The sequence below is a fragment of the Neopelma chrysocephalum genome, unplaced genomic scaffold (genome assembly GCF_003984885.1).
Source record: "Neopelma chrysocephalum unplaced genomic scaffold, ASM398488v2 Primary Assembly neopelma1_44, whole genome shotgun sequence".
Taxonomy (NCBI): Eukaryota; Metazoa; Chordata; class Aves; order Passeriformes; family Pipridae; genus Neopelma; species Neopelma chrysocephalum.
Genome location: NW_020897703.1, coordinates 20,308,100 through 20,327,283, shown reverse-complemented (window position 1 = coordinate 20,327,283; position 19,184 = coordinate 20,308,100). Strand labels below are relative to the sequence as shown.

The following is a 19,184-nucleotide window of genomic DNA, read 5'->3' as shown; positions in this document are numbered from 1 at the left end:
CATTTATTATTTATAACCAGAGACTGACATTCTATAAAATGGAAATGGCCAATTAATCACAAGCATCTTTTGGCAAGCTTTTGCAAGCAAAGAACTTCAAATCTTCATCCAGGCTAACCAAGCTCCAGTGACCCCAGATGGAGTTGATTAGTCAAATCTGGTGATTGCCTATAAAGGAGCTCTGTGCAGGCTTGTAAATGAAAAAGGAAATGGGGATTAAGGTTTGTTTCAGGAATGATTAGACAGTTTTTCCTTTGAATGGTGGAAATAGCTCTGAGGAAATCTGACAGCATGAAAATGCAAAGGGGGAATGTTTGGGTTTATTGTTTGTGTGTTTTGCCAGAGAGCTAAAAGCCCCAATTTATGTCAGACTGAGAGTTAAAGGATAGAAAGATCACAGATGGAGTTTGATGGTTACAGGTATCTGTAGTTTTGCTCAGACTTTGTAAAGGAACAGGGTGCTGGTATCTGGGCTGGGCATGCAAACCTCCTGCAAAGCAGAGGTTTCCACTCCTGGCCCAAATTGGGTTTTCTTGAATAATATTTGCAATTGCTGCTCTAGCTGTAAGAGTTTGGACCAAAGCCTGGGATTCAGTTTTTTATGTCAAATCTAGGATTCAGAGAGGACTATGAAGGGGTTTGTGTCAATATTCTGTGTCAGCAGTCGGGGTAGCATAAAAATAAAATGTTCATTGATTATGATGCCTTGCAAAACGCTTTTCTGCTGGTGTGTGAAAAACCATTGTTGATTAAATTGATCAGTTCTTGTTTCTCTATTCCTCTCGTGTGTGTGAGCACATCTGTGTCTCATGCCTAGACTGCAAGCTATGTTGGAAATCAGTTGGACTGCAGTTTTGCCTGGTTGTGACCCTAAGGAAGGGCTTTTGGACTAAGATAGCATCACGAATAATAATGATAGTAAGCAGACCTGATTTTCTTGGCTGATTAATCTGAAATCTCCTTAGAGACATTCAGGAAGACAATGCATGGTTTTCTCTGGCAGTAGCTGACTGGTTTTTTTTTGTATACCGGTTTCCCCTAAAATGTTTGTCGTGTTGCCAAGCTGCTCTGTTCCTTTGATATGCAAAGCACCTTGAAGAGAGAATCCCTCAATTACCAATATTCCCAAAGCATGGCAATGTAGTAAGGAGGGAAAGGGGTTTTTTGTCTTCAGACATCTCTCAATATAAAAAGGAAACACTTGTGTTTGCAGGATTGTTCTCCTGGTACAAGGCTTTTGGAGTGTTTGTGCGAGACTTACTCTTTTGTAGCTACAGTAGTATCACCACATTGTGCTCTGTTTTGAGAATACTTATGGACAATAATATGAGTTTTGAGATATACCTAGAAGTGAAAGAACACTAGTAATGATACCCTCAAAGGACACAGGGAAGGTAATGCAGAATTAGAAGTACTCAATATATGTGATGAAATATTTGCTATTCCCATACATCTCTGATAATTTAATATCCAACAGGCACCAAGATATACATGATATAGCATGTATTATATTTGGATTTTTAGAGTCAGTGTGTTCCAGTTTGATCAAACAGCTTGGATGCAGTGTGGTTCAGAAATTTTCTCTGTTGGTAATGGTGGGGGAAATCTACTGCTTAATGAAACAGTCTTGACCTGCTGGTGATTCATGGGCAGAATGTAACTTATGAGACGCTTCCAGCCAGCCCAAAGCCTTGTCCTGGTGGTGACGCGGAATGGCTGCTCCCTCAGCGGGCTGTGTCCTATGGGACTGCGGTGCCATGAGGAGGAGGCTAGAGAGCCCTGGGGACAGGCCCTGTGGGGTGATGTGCTGCGCTGGTTTTGGCTGGGGTAGAGTTAATTTTCTTCACAGTGGCTGGTTTGGGGTTGTGCTTTGGATCTGTGCTGAACACAGGGTTGATAATATAGAGATGGTTTTGCTATTGCTGAGCAGTGCTTACACAGAGCCAAGGCCTTTTCTGCTTCTTGTACCGCCACGCTGGCGAGGAGGTTGGGAGGAGACACAGCCAGGACAGGTGACCCAAACTGATCAGAGGGGTGTTCCAAACCATATGACATCATGCTCAGTGTACAAAGTGGGGGATATTTGGAGTGATGGCATTTATCTTTCCAAGTAACCATGATGGGGCCCTGCTCTCCTGGAGGTGGCTGAACACCTGCTTGCCCATGGGAAACAGTGAATTAATTACCGGTTTTATTTTGCTTGTGTGTGTGGCTTTTGCTTTTCCTGTTAAACTGTTTTGATCTCAACCCACGAGTTTCCCCGCTTTTCCGCTTCCAACTCTCTCCCCGTCCCGCTGGTGGGGGAGTGAGTGAGCAGCTGCGGGGCCTTGGCTGTTGGCTGTGGTTAAACTGGAATGGGTGAGCGGGGAGGTGCTCCAGGGCAGGGCAGCACAGGAGACCCTCTGGCGCTGACACTTGCTCTGCCACCACCTCTCCTCGGGGACCCCAGTCCACCCAAACTGGGCTTGTGTTTGGCTGCTCGCTATGCCCACAGGCAGCGCCGCGGCCGCCGTGGCGCTTTGAGGGGGCCCTCCCGTATCCCGCCGCCAGGCGGCGCTGCCGCCCCCGCGGAACGCGAGGCGCCGCCGCCGTGTTCCCGGGGGGCCTCGTTGCCGGGCGGAGCGCTGAGCGCGGCGCACCGCGTCCTGGCAGCAGCGCCATGGCGCCCGGCGGGAAGGTAGGGCAGGGGAGGGCTGGGCGGGGGAACGGGGGGCTGCCGGAGCTGGAACATCATCCCTCACTCCGGTGACTCCTCGCCGGCCGCCCTTCGAGCTGCCGGTGCGAAGCTGAGTAGCTCCAAGGGAATGCAGTATTCCTGCAGCAGTAATTGCCATTGCTCTTGCTAAAATAACAGTAGAACTTCTTTTGCCCTGTTGAAAATGCGGTTTGTGTGCCTGTTATGTTTAAGGAACCCTGCTGGTGAAGGCTGCGTTAAGGTCTCTTCTGATACAGGGCAGTTTAGTATCTGTTAAACACAGGTTTTGTGTGTGTTTAACACAGGTTTTGTCTGTGCTGCTGTAGCCATCTCTCTCTTATAATAACTCTTTATTTTAACTTCTTCGGCACGGAGAGATCAGAGATAAAGGCAGGTTTGTTCCGTGTCCGCCCTTATTAGAGCTTGAGTGAAGCAGGCTGGTTTAGCTCAGGTGTGATAGTGTTGTCCTACAGACACACGTGCTGAGCATCTTAAAAGCGTCACCTGAACGCGACATTACCGGGTGCTCGGAGGTGAGAAGCACAGAGGTTATAACATGCAGAGATGTACGGAGGATTACCAAAAGAGAGGCCGGCCCTCTTCCTTCCTCTTCCTCTTCCCCCTTGACAGAAGGAGGATTCCACGTACCTGAATGGGCACCGAGCTGGGAGTTTGCTGCTTCCCAGAAGAGCATGTCAGCACTTGCCACTTGATCGTCTTTTTTCTTAAGCAAAACAGCAGCTCTTCACTCCTGCGCTGTTTTTGGTTTCTTTGTTGTCTTCTTGCCAGCTGTGAAGGGAATTTTACCTGTTTTGGACAGCAGGATTGATGCAGCTGCCAGCCCTTGTGTGTCCTGAGGCAGGACAGCAAGAAAACAAGGCTCCGCAGTTGCTGATAGAGTAATTCCCCAGGCTGGCAGGTAAGCAGCAACAAGGCTCTTGTGAGAGTGAAGTGCAGCCTCAGTAACTGCCTCTATTCACTCTGAGCTTCTGCACACCTAGCTGACTCCAGAGGCATTCATTCCTGGCTCCCAGACAGGCCACTGGTGAAGGCAAAGTGAGGAACAGAGTGCCAGGACTGAGTATAACCTCCTGGACAACTCAGGCTTCTCAGCCTTCTTTCTTTCTTTCTCTTCTCCTTCCTGTTCTCAGAGGATACAGGGAGTTAAACCAGTGTTTGTCAAGCTGACAGGGGAGGTGCACAATGTATCATGTTCTTTTGGTCGATGCTTGAAAAGGTACTTGTAATTGCTGGCAAGGCAATATGCAAAAGAGCTTAGACCAACACCTTTTCTTTACATTCATCCCTTTTGCTTTGCAAAAGCAGACTGTGCATCTTGTGTCACTTGACAGTCTTCTAAATTATTGCCCACGTCCTTTTGGTAGCTTTGCTTCTTGTGGAATTGGATATATTTTGTATTTTAAAAGAAGGTGACTGGTTACAATCTAAGTAATACTTAACTTTCCCGTGTTCTGCCAAACAATAATTTTTTGCAGGCAGTGTAATTTAAGCCACTGGCAGCCCACCAAGCAAGATTTTATTGTATATTTAGGGAACCTAGGTTTAATCAGTGACAATAAATTTGAGCGAGCCTTGGTGGTGCTGGACATAATTTTGCTGAATTCCTCTTCCAACTACATTCAGATGGATGATAAAATTATTCAGATTAATCAAGGTAAGTGGAGTCTCTGGAAGAACTTTAGAGGAACTTTGCAAGACTTGAACAAGAGAAGCTACAAGAAGCAATTTTACTGTATTCGTATACTGGTGTATAAAGCAATTTAGGGGAAGATTTGGGCAGTGTCATGTGTAAATCAGTTAAAGTGATGATCAGAAACACAAAAACATAGGCTAGCTTGGGGGATTTAAGCCCCTAAATTGAAATTGGAATTCATCCTTGCAATTTTCAACTGAAATATCTTTGTTTAATTTCCTAGTGTAGAAGAGCCCTTAGATCCCTAATACATTTGTGGGGTTGTACAGAAATTGCCCCCTGGACAGATGGTGTAAAGAAGGATTTTTCGTATTTTCCACTCAAATGTCTGGAACAGGTACAGGATTAAATAATTTTCTGTTCAATGCAGTTATACCAGTTCTGTCTTCCACCATTATGTCATATTAACAGTTACTGTAAAAGAAACCAGTAGTGATACAGTTTGATTTTCAGGTTTTGTATGTACCTTTTAAATAATTATGCTTATATTGGCTCTTTTTCATTCTTATTCAGTATTGTCTTTCCTTTCCAGGTGGCAACAGTGCTGTGCCTGGATGTGGGCTTTACAATGAGCAATTCTTCCCCTGGTGAAGAGTCCTCACTTGAACAAGCCAAGAAGATTATGACAAAGTTTGTGCAACGACAGGTGTGTGTGACTTCATATGTGTAAAAAAGGCTGTTAAAAAGGGAGAAGAGGCAATAGCATCTATGAAATATTTTCCTCACTTACTAATAGTTGAAATAAATGAGAAATGAGTAAGAATTAGTCTGTTTTTTATGCAGGAGTAACAGTGCTCTTTGTTTCAGCTGTATTTTTTGTGCATGAGATTGGATTGGTCATTCTTTTTCTTCAGGGCAGTGGAAACTTTTAGGGAAAACAAGTACTATTCTCTTCCTCTAAAATGTTCCCACATTCCTAATATGTACCACCCTAAAGACTCATTTTGTGTAATAAGTCAGACAGTTTTACTTGTTTTTCCTAGGTCTCCTCATGTCAATCTGTTAGTTGAATTATGTCTCGCTTAGTGAACTCCCTGTAAGATTACATTTTGAGAGGCTAGCACTGAAAGTAAGGAAAAGTAAATCCATGGTATTTGACATTAGTTCAGGTTGCTGGAATCTGCCTAACATAGCTATGTATGAATCTACCTGTGTTTTTTACCTGGTTTTTATTTTCTGTGTTTCCAGGTTTTTGCTGAGAGTAAAGATGAGGTCGCTGTAGTTTTGTTTGGCACTCATGGTACTAGGAATGGCCTTGCCAGTGGGGACCAATACCAACACATTACTGTACATAGGTCACTAATGCTGCCAGATTTTGATCTGCTGGAAGACATTCAAGATGTGATTAAAGCAGGCTCTGAACAAGCAGACTGTATCCTTTTGCTGTAGAACACTTCTTGAACAAATTCAGCTATATAGGAGACAGGAGGCCAGTGTTGTGAAATGGGCTCAGATTTGCCTCCTGAGTTTTAACTACTATCAAAGTTAAGCTAATTTGTGGTTGTAAGTTTGTCCAAAAGCAGATTAGCTGCTTTTTGACATTCTTTTAGGCTAGCAGATGGAGTCTTGGCCTTTGGGAGTAATTGCTTTTATGAAGTGTTCTGCTAATTAAGAAGAACAAAGATAATAAATATACTTTTAGGCCTCAAATAAGCCATGTGTTTTTAAAAATAGCGTTGCAGAATTTGGTTTATGCTTTTTACTCAAAAATATTATTTACGCAATGTATCAGCAGAAGTACCAGAAACCAGACTGTTGTGGGTTAAGCCCAGCCGGCAGCTCAGCCCCACGCAGCCACTCGCTCGCTCTCCACCAGCAGGATGGCAAGAGAATTGGAAAGGTGAAAGCTGGAAAACCTGTGGGTTGAGATCAAAACAGGTTAATAGGTAAAATAAAAGCCATGCATGCAAGCAGATTAAAACAAGGAATTAATTCACTGCTTCCCATGAGCAGGCAGGTGTTCAACCATCTCCAGGAAAGCAGGGCTCCATCAGACTTTAGACTTAGGAAGACAAACACCAGAACTCTGAATGTCCTCTCTTCCTCCTTCTTTCTCCCAGCTTTATGTGCTGAGCATGATGCCGTGTGGTGTGGGTTATCCCTTTGGTCAGTTAGGGTCAGCTGTCCTGGCTGTGTCTCCTCCCACTTCTTGTGTCCCCCCCAATCCTCCTCCCTTGCAGTGTGGTACAAGAACCAGAAAAAGCCTTTGCTCTGTGCAAACACTGCTCAGCAGTAACTAAAACATCTCTATATTATCATCTCTGTTTCCAGCACAAATCCAAAACACAGCCCTATACCAATTACTGTGAAGAAAATTAACTCTACCCCAGACAAAGCAGAATAGAGATTTATCAGGTTGATTAATGTATAAAGTACTTCTGACATTGCCAAAATCACTTCTTGGTTTGAATGTTGTTCATGTTTGAGTGTATTCTGTTGTTAGTTGCACGAGGTGTAGAGTTTTAAAAGAAGGTGATCTTTATAGTGTTCCTTTGTGCATTTTAGGAACATACAGTTCAATTTCCTCCGTTTTCTTCCCTTTTTCTGGCCATAAAATGATTGTTGTGAGCTCCACTCAGGTAGTCAGAGCTGTTTCAGAGAAGTGTGCAGCCGGTCAGCTGGCTCACATGTTCCCAGTTGTGATGAGGAAGAAACCATCAAGAGTTTGTCAGACACAGGTGGTTTGAAGGAAAACTTGCAGGAGAAATTGGTATGATATATTTGTTGGTGGATTCAAAGGAACATTCTAAAGATTATATTGTTCCTTCATTGGACTTGAGCCTCTCATTGACAGTTAAAGGATTGGGACCTGAAGCAGTCTTTTCACTGTTTCATCAGGTAAATGGGGCAGAAATAAGATTGCAAAACAGGCAGGTTACACAGGAACCTCTTGCACAGTAGTCACTTTAAAAGTATTTATCTCAAAAGAGTGTTCCTTAACTGAAATGCACGTTTGTCAGTGTTTGGGGGGGGAGTGAAAACATTACATTGTTTCAAAGAAAAAACACTTGTGACATGGTTCATGTTCTAAATGACGTTTTTCTTAAATTTGCTTAGTTCTGGATGCAATTATTGTGTGTATGGACTTGCTTCAGAAGGAAACAATGTGAGTATGTAACTCAAAGCCTTTTACAGGATTCTGACTTTGCACTTTGAAGCTGATTTGATCTGATTGTCAGTATTATATTTCCAGTATGTGTAAATATGGAAAATGCTTTTTTAAAAGAACCAAACATTAAAAATAAACAGCACACTTAAGGAGTCTATCTCTGAAGAGTCCTCATGAGACATCTGACTTCCCCAGACAATCTGAGAGCTTTCTGAGGCAACTGGTAACTTTGTAGTACAGTCATGAGACTACTAATGCCATTATAGAAGGCACAAAGGCTTCACTTTCTCTCACATTCTTTGTAATCTGTTTTCAAAAAGCATTAATTCGCATGTTAAAATGCTTAGGAAAGACCTATCAAATTTATATTGCATATGCTACAAATTAAACAAGAAAGGTGACTTTGTTCAACCTAGTAATTTGAAGCCTGTTGGAGGTAAGGTTTTAAGTTTATAAATATGCAGACTATGGGAAATGAACTTGTAGGATGAAAAACTTTAAGGTGAGAAAAAATATCGAGACAAGTGTTACAAAGTTGTCAGTGAATGTATTTGAGCTGGAAATGTGTTTCTAACACTCAGTGAACTAATGGTCCAGGGAAAGGAAGGTAACTGTACTTCCTCTCAAAGCAAAGCTTGAACATGTTGCTAAAAAGGTTGTATGATCTAATTGTGAGTGCAGAAGGTGAGACTTAGTGATGCAATTTGTGTTTTTGTGAATAAGGTCTAATCACTGTGGAAAGCTGTATCAATTTAATGGTTAAAACTGAGTTGTGAATTAAAATCACTGTACTTACGGCAGTATAACCTTAAATATCTATGGAGCAACTGGTTTTGTTGTTTTGTAGGAAGTCACCTGTATATACTAAAACCTTTGATATGGAGTTTGCCTTCAGCTGAGAAAATACTGTAGGGTAAAAATTCAAGAAAATCACCCTTATGCAACAACATGCAGGTCACAACTCTGTCATTTTAACTGAATTTTGTTCTATCACTGGCAGACCTTCCTGATGTGTATTGGTACTACTTCTTAGTGTATTAAGTGGTCTTGAAAGTCCCTGTTATCCATTGAATCTACTGAATTAGAGTACTGAAATGGAATCCCCACCAGCAGCAGTAATTTAAAATACATTTTCACAAAAACATACTTACAGCTGCAAAGGAAATATCTGGTATAACCAATAAAAAAGCTAACATATTTTGTTAGCATTTTATCTACATTGGTGAAAATTGGCAGAATTCCACTCATTTAGATGTAGTTAGTGATTTATACAGTCCCAGGGCTAGACTCCTCAATTTTAGGGGGTAGGAGGGAATAAGGAGAATCATATAAAGATAAAAATCCTATCATAAGTATGGTAACCTATGATAAAATAGCTACTACCAAGTAGGTTTATTTGTTTGGGTTTTTTTCTTTTACAAGTTAATTACTTTGGTAAAGCATCAGTTTTGTAAGGAAATATTTAGCAAAAGGCCTTATAGATAATATTTTCAATATATGTATTTTTTATTGTACTTTAAGAGGAAAGAAATATGAGAAGAGACACATTGAACTATTTACAGACCTTAGTAGTCCTGTCAGTGAGGATCAGCTGGAAATTATCATAGCTAACTTGAAGAAAACAGGAATTTCACTTCAGTTCTTGTAAGTATAAAAGTGACTGTTATACACGATGCCATTTCTTTAAAGGGAAACTGTTATGCTTTGTTAATAATGATCTTGAAAGAGCTGGTGATCTGTTGGTGTATGGTTTCTGTAGAGGTGTACCAGTAAGTAATATGATTATTATAAGTACTTCTATCAATGATACATGCCATGAAATCCAGTTATGGACCAAGTCCTCTTGATTCAGTGATGTGCAAATAAATGTTAAGATGATGGCTTCTTCTCCACTTATGGTTATAGCTTAGAGCCACAGTCTAAAATGGAAGACAAAAGATCTATATAAGCAGAGAAAGGGGAAACAATGAGCCAGAAATAGCCTCAGAAACAGTTGGTTTATCACAGCAACAGCCTAGATCCTTTTAGGTAAGGAAGTTACTCGGGAAAATTAATGAGGTGATATTGCAGATATTTATAGCCTGATTCTGGTGTCAGTAGAAGAGCAGGTCTGAAGAGAAGGGTTTTATTCACAACAATGGGCTTGGAAAATGAAAACAATGTCTTACGTGTTATAGCAGGAGTCCCTTGATTGTCATGGTATGGGCATTGATCTGAAGATTCAGTGTTGGTGCTGAGATCTGTATTAGCTGTTGCATGTGATGGTAACATAGGAAGCCATAGGCCTTCTGGAGAAATTTGTTTAAAAGCAAAACTCCGTGTGAATGTTAATGTTTGCTGTTTATAACAAATAATTTCACAGGAGAAAGTTAAAGCTGTAGTTTTACTTACGGCCAGTTTAGTATTTACTTTTACCTAGATCCAGCGTTCTGCAAGGAAGAATGCTTGAACTTAGTAAATTCGTTGAAGCCATTTGCCAACCCATCTGCAAGGTAACAGAGAGATTACGTAGAAAAACATGACTGAAAATCATGGACTGATCCTCCATAAAAAATCTTTTTTTGCCTGTGCTTAGGGGAGGTTGAAAGTAAGAATGTCAGGTTCTGTCTATGCAGCAAAAGCAGGTGTGCTTGTAATGTGCCTTGACATGACCCTGCTGCTCATTTGAGCCTTTTTTGGCACTGGAGGCAGTGGAGGTGTGTGGCAGTTCGAGCCGCGTTAGAAATCTAAAAATCCAATTTTCAGGCTTCTCCACCCCCTCCCACAATCATCCCAACACTACTGAAGAGAAACTTTCAGGTCAGAGACTTCTATAGGTAAAGGGGGAAATATATATACATTTATTTACACAAATAAATACTATACAAGCTAAAGACAACTATATATATATTACATCTCTATCAATCAGTCCTTTCAAGCCCCTCCTTTAAGTTTAGTCCAGGAAAGAGCCTTTTCAAGGCTGGAAAGTAACCAGTCCCTCTGTGGGAGTGTTCTGGGCCTGAACGCTCCCCCCTCACCAAGTTCCAGTTGTTTTGTTGTAGTCTCTCCTCCTCATGAAGTCCAGGAAGATAGCTCTGAGTCCTTGCTCTCCTGCCGCTGTGCGATCTCTCTCTCTCTCTCTCTCATCCCTTGATTCGTAGGCTGCTGCAGTGTGGTTCTGCTTATCAAGTGTCCACATCCTGGCATGTGGATTTCTCCTCAGGTTTTCGGTTGTCCTGCATGGCAGAGACATCCTCCGGGCCCCGTTTCTCTCTCTCTCTGGGGAGTCCGTCTCCAATTTCGCTTGGGACCCTTTTCCCGAGCACCGGGCCTACCTCCACAGCCCGTCCACTTGGCTCAGCTTCAATGCTGAGCCTCTCCTCCACTTTCCAGCGGAGGGAAAGGAAAAGCCCCCCTCCACAGCTTAGCTGTAGAAAAGGAGGGGGGAGAAGGCTTGGCTACAAAAGCCTGCCTCTCTCCTCTTACCTCAAGTCAGGTTCAGGTGCTCACGTGAGTCTCTTCCCTCACTGCACACACTCAAAATGCTGCCTCTAACTCTGCTCTGGGCTAGGCAGAGCTGGGGGGGCCACAGGGCTCCCCTCTCCCCCCAGAGGGGGAAGAAGGAGCCCAGCCACCCCCTGGCCTTCCACACCTACACGCAGCAGACACCAAGAGCCCAAGTGCCAACACAGAACTTGCCAACCACTTCTGGTGCTGTGAATATATGATTTTTGAGCAGAAGTGAACAACATGAGTGGTGATTGGCTCTTCAGGGAACACTGCCCTGGCACCCAATCACCTCTGAGTCCCCCTCTTCTCAAGGGGGGGGGCAATCTCAAACCATGGCAAGGTGCAACACCGTGAATCCTCCAGCCAGTCAGAGTACATCTTTTGGAGACCTGGTATTTAGCTCCTGCTCCCTTATTTCCATACCTGTTTGCTGTGCAGGCTAGCACAGATGCTGATACCACAAGTTAATGTCGCAGTTTTTTTCTGTGAGATTTCTGATACATCTTTACATTTTCTTTGTAACGTAGCAAAGAAAAAACCCCTTGGCTAAGAGAAGCTCAAGGGAAATGTTGCTGTTATAACACTGGCTGCAGATTTACACACTATTTCCCAGCCACACGAGCAAAGGATAATTTAAGAAATACATGTACAAATGTAAAATACTCAAAATACTAGTTTAAAAATAATTTCTTGCTGAACCTTGTCATTTTGTTATAGCCCATGCTTCCATCTCTTATGCCCTGTTTATAGATTAGGTTGTAACTTCTGGCAGATTGTTGTTTTTCCTCCCTGTTATCAGGTGTCAAGCACACGCTGAGCACTGTGGAGGGTTGGGCATTATGTATTTCTCATCACAGTAGTCTCTAGGCATTGTATAGTGAAAGTAGCCTAACTTTTATGTATCAGAGGTTTGAAACTTTTTGCTGTTATAATAGCTTTAAAATACAGTTTCTCTATTTATCAGTGCATGCTGCTTCCTGAAAAGGTACCTAACACTTTGCTGAAGCTTGATCTTTAATTTTGCTCTATGTGACATTGTTGTGTGTATTGTTAACTCTGCTTATTATGTTTCTTGATGGATAAGTTTTGTGAGGACTAATGAGGTGGCAGTATGGTAAAGATCTGTAGGCTGCTTTTTTGAAAACATAATACAGTGGTAAAGTTATTTTACTTTGTGGAAATGTGCTAAAAGGCATCATGTGGTTCATTCAAAATTGAATCAGATAAAAGACTTGAAAAATCTGCAGGCGTTATGAGGGGCACAGAGTAGAGGATCTTACACATCTTTCTTTTCTGTGTTTATTATACCTAGTTAACTCTCCTGTATTTTGAAGAGCAGCAAAATCATTTTATCTATAACCCCTGGCTAAATTTTTAAGTCTGATTCATGAAGTGCAGGAAAATGTGTCATCTTAAATTCACCCAGTGTTGTAAGCTATTAAAATCTCAAAGAGTAACATTTATTCCAGAAATACCCAATAGCCTCACTGCAGAGAACGTCCCATTTGCTGGCATTTGGAGCCAATACAGAATCACAGGCCTGAAATGGCCTTTAACAAGTCATCTAGAGCAATCCTCTACTTCAGACTGGGTCAGCTGTATGCATGTCATCACTGACCAGTGTTTGTCTAATCTTCCGGTAAAGATTTGCCGTGAGAGTGGAGACTCTTTTCTCTCCTCAGGCAGTTGATTTTAGAGATTATGGTTTGAAATACCTTTATGAGGTTTCTGAATATGTGACCTGACTCCATGATGTGATTGCAGTGCAGGCTGAATATGAAGAACTCATTGTTTCCTTCTTCTCTGCAACAGCCTTTTGTATGTAAGGCTGTCTTGCCATCTGATTCACTTCTCTATGGGCTTTATTTTGTTGAATCTTTTTTCATAGATCTTGGTTTCTAATGAGCATTAACTTTACTATCTAATCCATTCCTGTATGTGGATGTCTTTATTGATGCATGATACCCAGAAATGGTGCATCACTCTGGTCAAGATGTTACCAATGCCAACTAGACTCAAAATACTACTTCATTTGTTTTCTGAGCCATGTGGCTCTTTATACATCTGACTGCAGCTAAATAGAATTATTGATCCTGATAAAAATTTTGTTTTGTTTTGATTGGTTATTTTAATAAAGAAAAAATCAAACTAACTGCTCTGCTTGTGTTCTTAGTCTACCATTTCAAGTGGTTATTGATGATGGAAGTGGAGATACAATTGGCAGTGTACATTCTCATATACACAGAAACTCATTTCCAATAAAGAGTTTAACTGAACAACAGAAACAAGGTATTGATGTGGTGAGGAAACTCATGCATACTTTGGATGAAGAAGGAGGGCTGGAAGAAATTTATACTTTCAGGTAAACTTGGCTAATCCTATTTATTGTACTATAAATTTACTTTCTGATTTCTTCTCTGAAAGATGAAATTAATTAAGTAATCAGTCCCTTGACTTACTGTTTCACTGAAGTCAGCGAATTTTATAACTTATTGTACACTTAGTCCCTTTCATACAGCTTCTTCAGTAGCTTTAGAATAAGTAGAAGAGCTTACAGATTTCAGAGGAAAATGAATTTTCTATATCTATATTTAAAGAAAAAGCCGGTTTTCTTCCATCTTTATTGTTGGAAGATTTTGGAGGTAATGTTTATATATATGACATTTCAAAAGCATGTTATGGAAAGAGATGAAATTTGTGACATAGTACAGCTAGAACATTTGCATTTAATGGTTGCCTGTGTTCCTTGGTCTCAGACTTCTTTTACCTCACTGGCTTGATAAACTCCCACAAATGTTTTGAGTAATGTTGTTTGTTGAATCCTGCTCTCTAACCACAGTCTGCTGTGCCACTGTGACAAACAATACACTTTTTCAGCAGCATTCCTAATGCAAGAATTAAAAGATGATTTTTCACTTCTTGTTTCCCCAATGAAAGAATAAAAATTTATGTGTGTTTCTGGAAAAAATATAGCTAATGATATATCCAAGACTTCTCCACATAGGTGTTGTCTCAGTTGGGCAACAGGCAAAATGCATCTACATGCCTTATTGAAGTTTGATGTTACTGACTTAGTTTCTTTTCTGCAGTTATGAAGTGTGGTCTTTTAGACCACAGGAAGCTCAGCAGACCATAGCTGTAATGTGATTATCCAATGTAATTTTTACATGAGGGTGGTACCTGTAGGTTTGCATGCTGTTATTCATCATTTTATTTGTGGGGTTTCCTTTCCTCACCCAGCTCAGCTGATGGGCTTTGTACCTCAGCAGCCAGTTAAACTGCTACTTGAGCATTACTGTGCATTAGTGAAGAATATGTATCGCTGTATAAGTGTTCCATTCTAGTCAAGAGAACAGTCTGAGTCTGTAGAAAAAAGCAGGCTTTGTCATTGCATCAAAAGACTGCGCAGAAAATTGGTATCTTTCCTGGACCGTTTATCCTTTAGGATAATCCATATGCATGAAGCTACCATGTGGCTTGGCCTCTTCTTTATACTTTTTTTATCCCAGGCTGTTGCTGCTGTATAAGCTGTTTTTGTGCCATACTTCCAGGGGAAATCCAAAATCTCTGGATAAATAGGCATTTGGCTAATAGATCAAAGCTTTAGTTGAAAAAGTTGTTTAAGGATATGTGAGGTTTTAGATGCAATTAAGTTGCTTATCGAGCTTTAAGAAGCCAGCTTTGCAAACCTGTCATGATAATTGACCAACTCAGATACACTCTTTGTTTTCCAAGAGTTATTATTCCTGCTGGTAAAAATATTTCAACACTTGTAAAAATAAATTAGCCATGCCAGGAAAGTAAGTGAGGAAATTTTGTTGTGATTTTTTTAAGGTTGTGATATTCTGGACAGGAATATCCCCTGCCTCTGGGGGAAGGGAATGGAGAGCAGAGGACAAGGAACATGTTCTTAAAATACAAGTTGAATGTACATTTACTAGGGCTTGATTTTTATGAGCTGTCTTTGATAACAGGCAGCATTTTTCTTCTATAAGAAATTAAAGGATAGAGTTAATCAATTGAGCTTAAATGACATTTTTAGGCATTTGGCACTTACGTATTTGATTTTCACATTGATCCTGGAATCTATGTGTTGCAGTACTTTTAATGATGTAGTAACAGATTATTTTTAAAAATCCTATATTGGCGTCTTTATTGCTAGAAAAAAAAAATCCTCCCTTTCTTCCTTTCCCTAAGGAAAAAAAATAAAAGAGGAAATTCAGTATTTATCTCATTATAAAAATCCCAGTGCATTTTCCCCTTTCATTGTGGTTCTGTTAGAATTTAAAAAAAACCCTGCTCATCCTAAGAAACCTGAAAAGTAGAATGAATTTTGTACTGGTGTTTTTGGCAGTTGATCTTGATTTCTGCCAGAGAAGTGCTTTAATCAAGAGAGAGGTAGATTTCGGGTTTTATCATCATGTGAAAAAGTTGAGGTCAGCATTGTGCTGTGCTTCATGCAATAAAAAAATTTGAGAGCTTTCTTTGTGTTGGAATTTTAGAGCAAAATAACCAATATAGTTTGTATGAGCTGAAAGCTGTTCTGGGGTGTCAACCTATTTGAATTCACAATGATATATTATAAAGTACTGTAAATTTTTAATTCTTGGACTCCATTACTTAAAGTTGTGTAATTAAGTTAACACTTTTTAGTATAAAATCATTACAGTTCTTTTTTTTGTGTGTTTTTTGAACTTGAATATCTGCTGATTGGACTAGAAATAGTCAAAGTAATTTCTTTCATTCTGACAAAATGCCCTTAAAATAATGAGTTCATTACTACTGTATTTAAAAAAGTGTCAAAAGTTAAGTTCTACAGAAACAAAATCCTTGTACTTGAACCTGGATTCTTCACCTTCACTGTAGAAAACATTTTACCACTTAGAGACCTTTTTCTAATTTGTGTTCTTCAGTTTTAGCTACATGTCCTAATTGGGTGAGCACAGATAAATGTAAGATGCTTAGTAAGCAATTGTGTAGTTTCACCACAAGACTTAACACAGCGTCTTTAAGCCTTAATGTCACACCACCCACCATAAAGGCTCAACATGGGTATAATCTACTGCACCACCTCTTTTTTCATTCTCTTTTGTGACAACGTTTATGTGACAATGTTTAATGGTACAGTCTGTTTTCTAACGCTTAATGCAGTCTAAGCTGAAACAGTTGGATTTATGCATTTCTTTAAAGAGAGTGTATTGTCTATAATATTTTATTACAGTTCACCAGAGTTCATTTGTTTTCCTGATTCCTTCCTTTAGAGAGAGTCTGGAACGTCTTTCAATGTTTAAGAAATTAGAAAGAAGGCCTATGCCTTGGCCTTGCCAGCTCACTATTGGTTCTAATCTGTCCATAAGGATTGTGGCCTACAAAGCAGTAAGTTCATAAAATCATATATTTTAATGTAATTTGGCAGCAAGTTAGGTGCTGCTGCATCTTTTTTTCCTTAAAGTTAAGAAAATAAAAGGTAAAACAACAACCAGATAATTAGGGTAGAGATTTCTATGTGCTTAGAAGCCAGTACATCTAAAACTGTGGTTCCCACAGCAACTTTAACTTCACCATATTGTATACATGTTAAATAACTAAAATTTACAATGTACAGAAATAGAAGTAATTGCTGTCTACGCTGTGACACTTAATGGTATTGAAGTCAATGAACCTGATTAAGAATGCTGTGATTGTTGAAGCTTTACATTCAGCATCACTGATACGTCTGCAGCTCCAGTGAGACATATATATCTCTTTAGGCCCAGGCATGAGAGGAATTTTGCACATGGGTACGTAAAATGGTGGCTTAAAATGTTTTACCAGCTATTGTTTCAAATCCTATCTCTTGTTATTTCAGACTTGGAAAAAAAGAGGTGTATTTTTTCAGCTTGTTTTTCTTGTACTGTTTGGTGGAGCTTGGGCCCAGTCTGTTTCCTTTACATTTTATATGGGTTCTTCACACAGTGCTAGGAAGAAGTAAGTGTAATTAAACACATAAAACATGTAAATTTTGAGTTATAGAATAGTTAATAGGTAACTATATACTGTGGTAGTATTGCTGGATCTGGTGAGATGGAGATTAATTGGCTTGTTATTTGAACCCAGGACTAGGAGTCTGGTATATAAGTTGAAATATATCTGATTTCTCACAGATAAGCATACTAGCCTTGAAAGAGATCAGCTTTCTATTTATACTTATTCATAGTTTTTTATTAGGCTATTGTGCCAGACCTGTTCAAATATGCAGAAAGAGTCCCCTCCCACAGGTTCTTACACAGAAAGTAAACTGTTTAGGAGAGTAAGCAACATGAACTGAGTGACTGGCCTGAGGTCATACAGCAGCCATGCTGACGTAATCTATTCTGTCTTTACTGTTTCTGCCTATTCTACACTTTTCTTCTCATGCACTAACTGTACCATCAATTGCACTTAAGTAGAGAGAAAAGAAAGGGCTATAGGAAGTAAAATACATAACAAGCAAGTTACATGTTATCCTGTGACTTAGACTTCCACAAATGACTTAATCTAGGGGTTTAATGAACAACCAAGAGAAATATGCAGTCAATATGCTGCAGTTCATGTGTTAGGTCTCATACAGATGAAACAGTGTGGTGGAAGCACTGTGGTAGCAGCCAGAGATGCATATTTGGGGCTGTCATTATTGGTCCCTTATTGGCAAAACAGTGCAGCACTGTGCTTGAGATTTTTATTTTTTTTTTCCTTTTCTGGTAAGTACTCTGTATCCCACTGAAATGTTAAACATTCCTTTTCTTTGAATTCTGTTATCAAGGTCACAGAAGAGAAGGTGAAAAAAGTTTGGACAGTTGTGGATGCTAAAACCCTTAGAAGAGATGATGTGCAGAAAGAAACTGTTTACTGCTTGAATGATGATGATGAGACAGAGGTTCAGAAAGATGATACTATTCAAGGTACAACATCTTTATGTGCACCCTGAAGACAAACTTAAGATAATGGCTTGTACTCTTAAGTCACCTGAGTGCCTTTTAGTTTATACCTTGATGCCTAGCTGTGATCTTAGAATGTAGACTCTGCAGGCTGATGGAACACAGCAACTGTTATGTGACACTCTTTGTCTTCACATATTTTAGAAATTCTTACTTTTGCCAGTATTAGGAATAATAGTAATACCACCAGCTGGAACTTGGGGGGCACTACAACTTCCTAAACTATACTCTGTGGAGGTCCATACCTCAGTTTTGTAGTGAGTAGTGCTGCTACCTCTGTTCTGTTTTCAGATCTCCAGCTGTACTGATAATGCAAATGCTTCCATAGCACTGCTTTTTTCTAGATGAGCAACTGCTCTAGTTATTCTGCAATTGGAAAGATGAAACCATCAAAGGAAGGTTTAGTGTTCAAGAGTCTTTTAGCTTTAAGAGGTTCAATCTGAAGTAGTGGTATGCAGAACACTTCTCTTAGAACCTACAGCTTCTTTCTAAGCAGATTAATTTCCTTAGAAGACTAAGGCCCCAGAAACAGCAGGAAATATGTACTTTTTTTTAAAAATGGAGTTAAGCAAATCAGTTTAATTTTTTGCAATTGTGTAGATGTATTCTGTTACTAGTTTTTTTCCTTTCCTTTGCTGTTTGAATCCTACACAAGTAGGGCAAGTATATTAACTATAAAGGGCAGAACTATTCAGATAACAGTATAGAAAGTGCTGTCAAATAAATAATATAAATTGAAAATTAAGATAAATACTGGGGTTTTTTGTTTAATCTTTTTCAATTGTACTATTCATGGAGGTGTTTTGTAGCAGAATCAGATAAAGTCCCAATGACAGTGTGATTTTCTTTAAGTGGAAATGATAGTTAAAAGCTAATAGTCTATTTATGTTTTATAACTTCAAAACTATGTATAAAAAAAAATCCACTTCTTATAGTGAATATATTTTGAAGCTCTTGTTACTGTTCTCAGTTAATCTGCTGACTGCTTATGTTAGTAAGTAGTTGTGGGATAGTAGTAAAAAAGAAGTTATGAAAGTTTAGTGTGAACAAAAGAGGCCAAAAATTTCCCTGTCAGTGGTGTGATATTTTTTATGATTTAAGAGCTGCTGATGCCTCCTGGACTTTTGCAGATCTTTTGAGAAATGTCATAATTAGAGAATCCTTTGTATTTGCAGCACCCATAGTAAAATTTCTTTCATTCTGCCTGTGTGATTGCTTTTC

General features: G+C 39.8%; 1 protein-coding gene across 4 annotated transcripts in view; it reads left to right on the top strand.

Moving 5' to 3' along the window:
- Nucleotides 1–2,595: 2,595 nt before the first annotated feature.
- The window catches only part of XRCC5 (X-ray repair cross complementing 5), a 51,129-nt gene continuing 34,540 nt past the window's right edge, over nt 2,596–19,184 (top strand). Inside the window, exons 1-9 of one of the 4 annotated variants that reach the window (XM_027678893.1) lie at nt 2,661–2,677; nt 3,519–3,614; nt 4,942–5,055; nt 5,598–5,781; nt 7,467–7,515; nt 9,040–9,162; nt 13,181–13,369; nt 16,269–16,383; nt 17,789–17,927. In XM_027678893.1, coding sequence (XP_027534694.1) covers nt 4,978–5,055; nt 5,598–5,781; nt 7,467–7,515; nt 9,040–9,162; nt 13,181–13,369; nt 16,269–16,383; nt 17,789–17,927 — 877 coding nt within the window. In that variant the 5' untranslated portion in view covers nt 2,661–2,677; nt 3,519–3,614; nt 4,942–4,977. Of the gene's footprint in view, nt 2,678–3,518; nt 3,615–4,250; nt 4,371–4,941; nt 5,056–5,597; nt 5,782–7,466; nt 7,516–9,039; nt 9,163–13,180; nt 13,370–16,268; nt 16,384–17,788; nt 17,928–19,184 lie in introns of those variants that run through there. The other 3 variants (XM_027678892.1, XM_027678894.1, XM_027678891.1) reach the window with 3 other exon arrangements.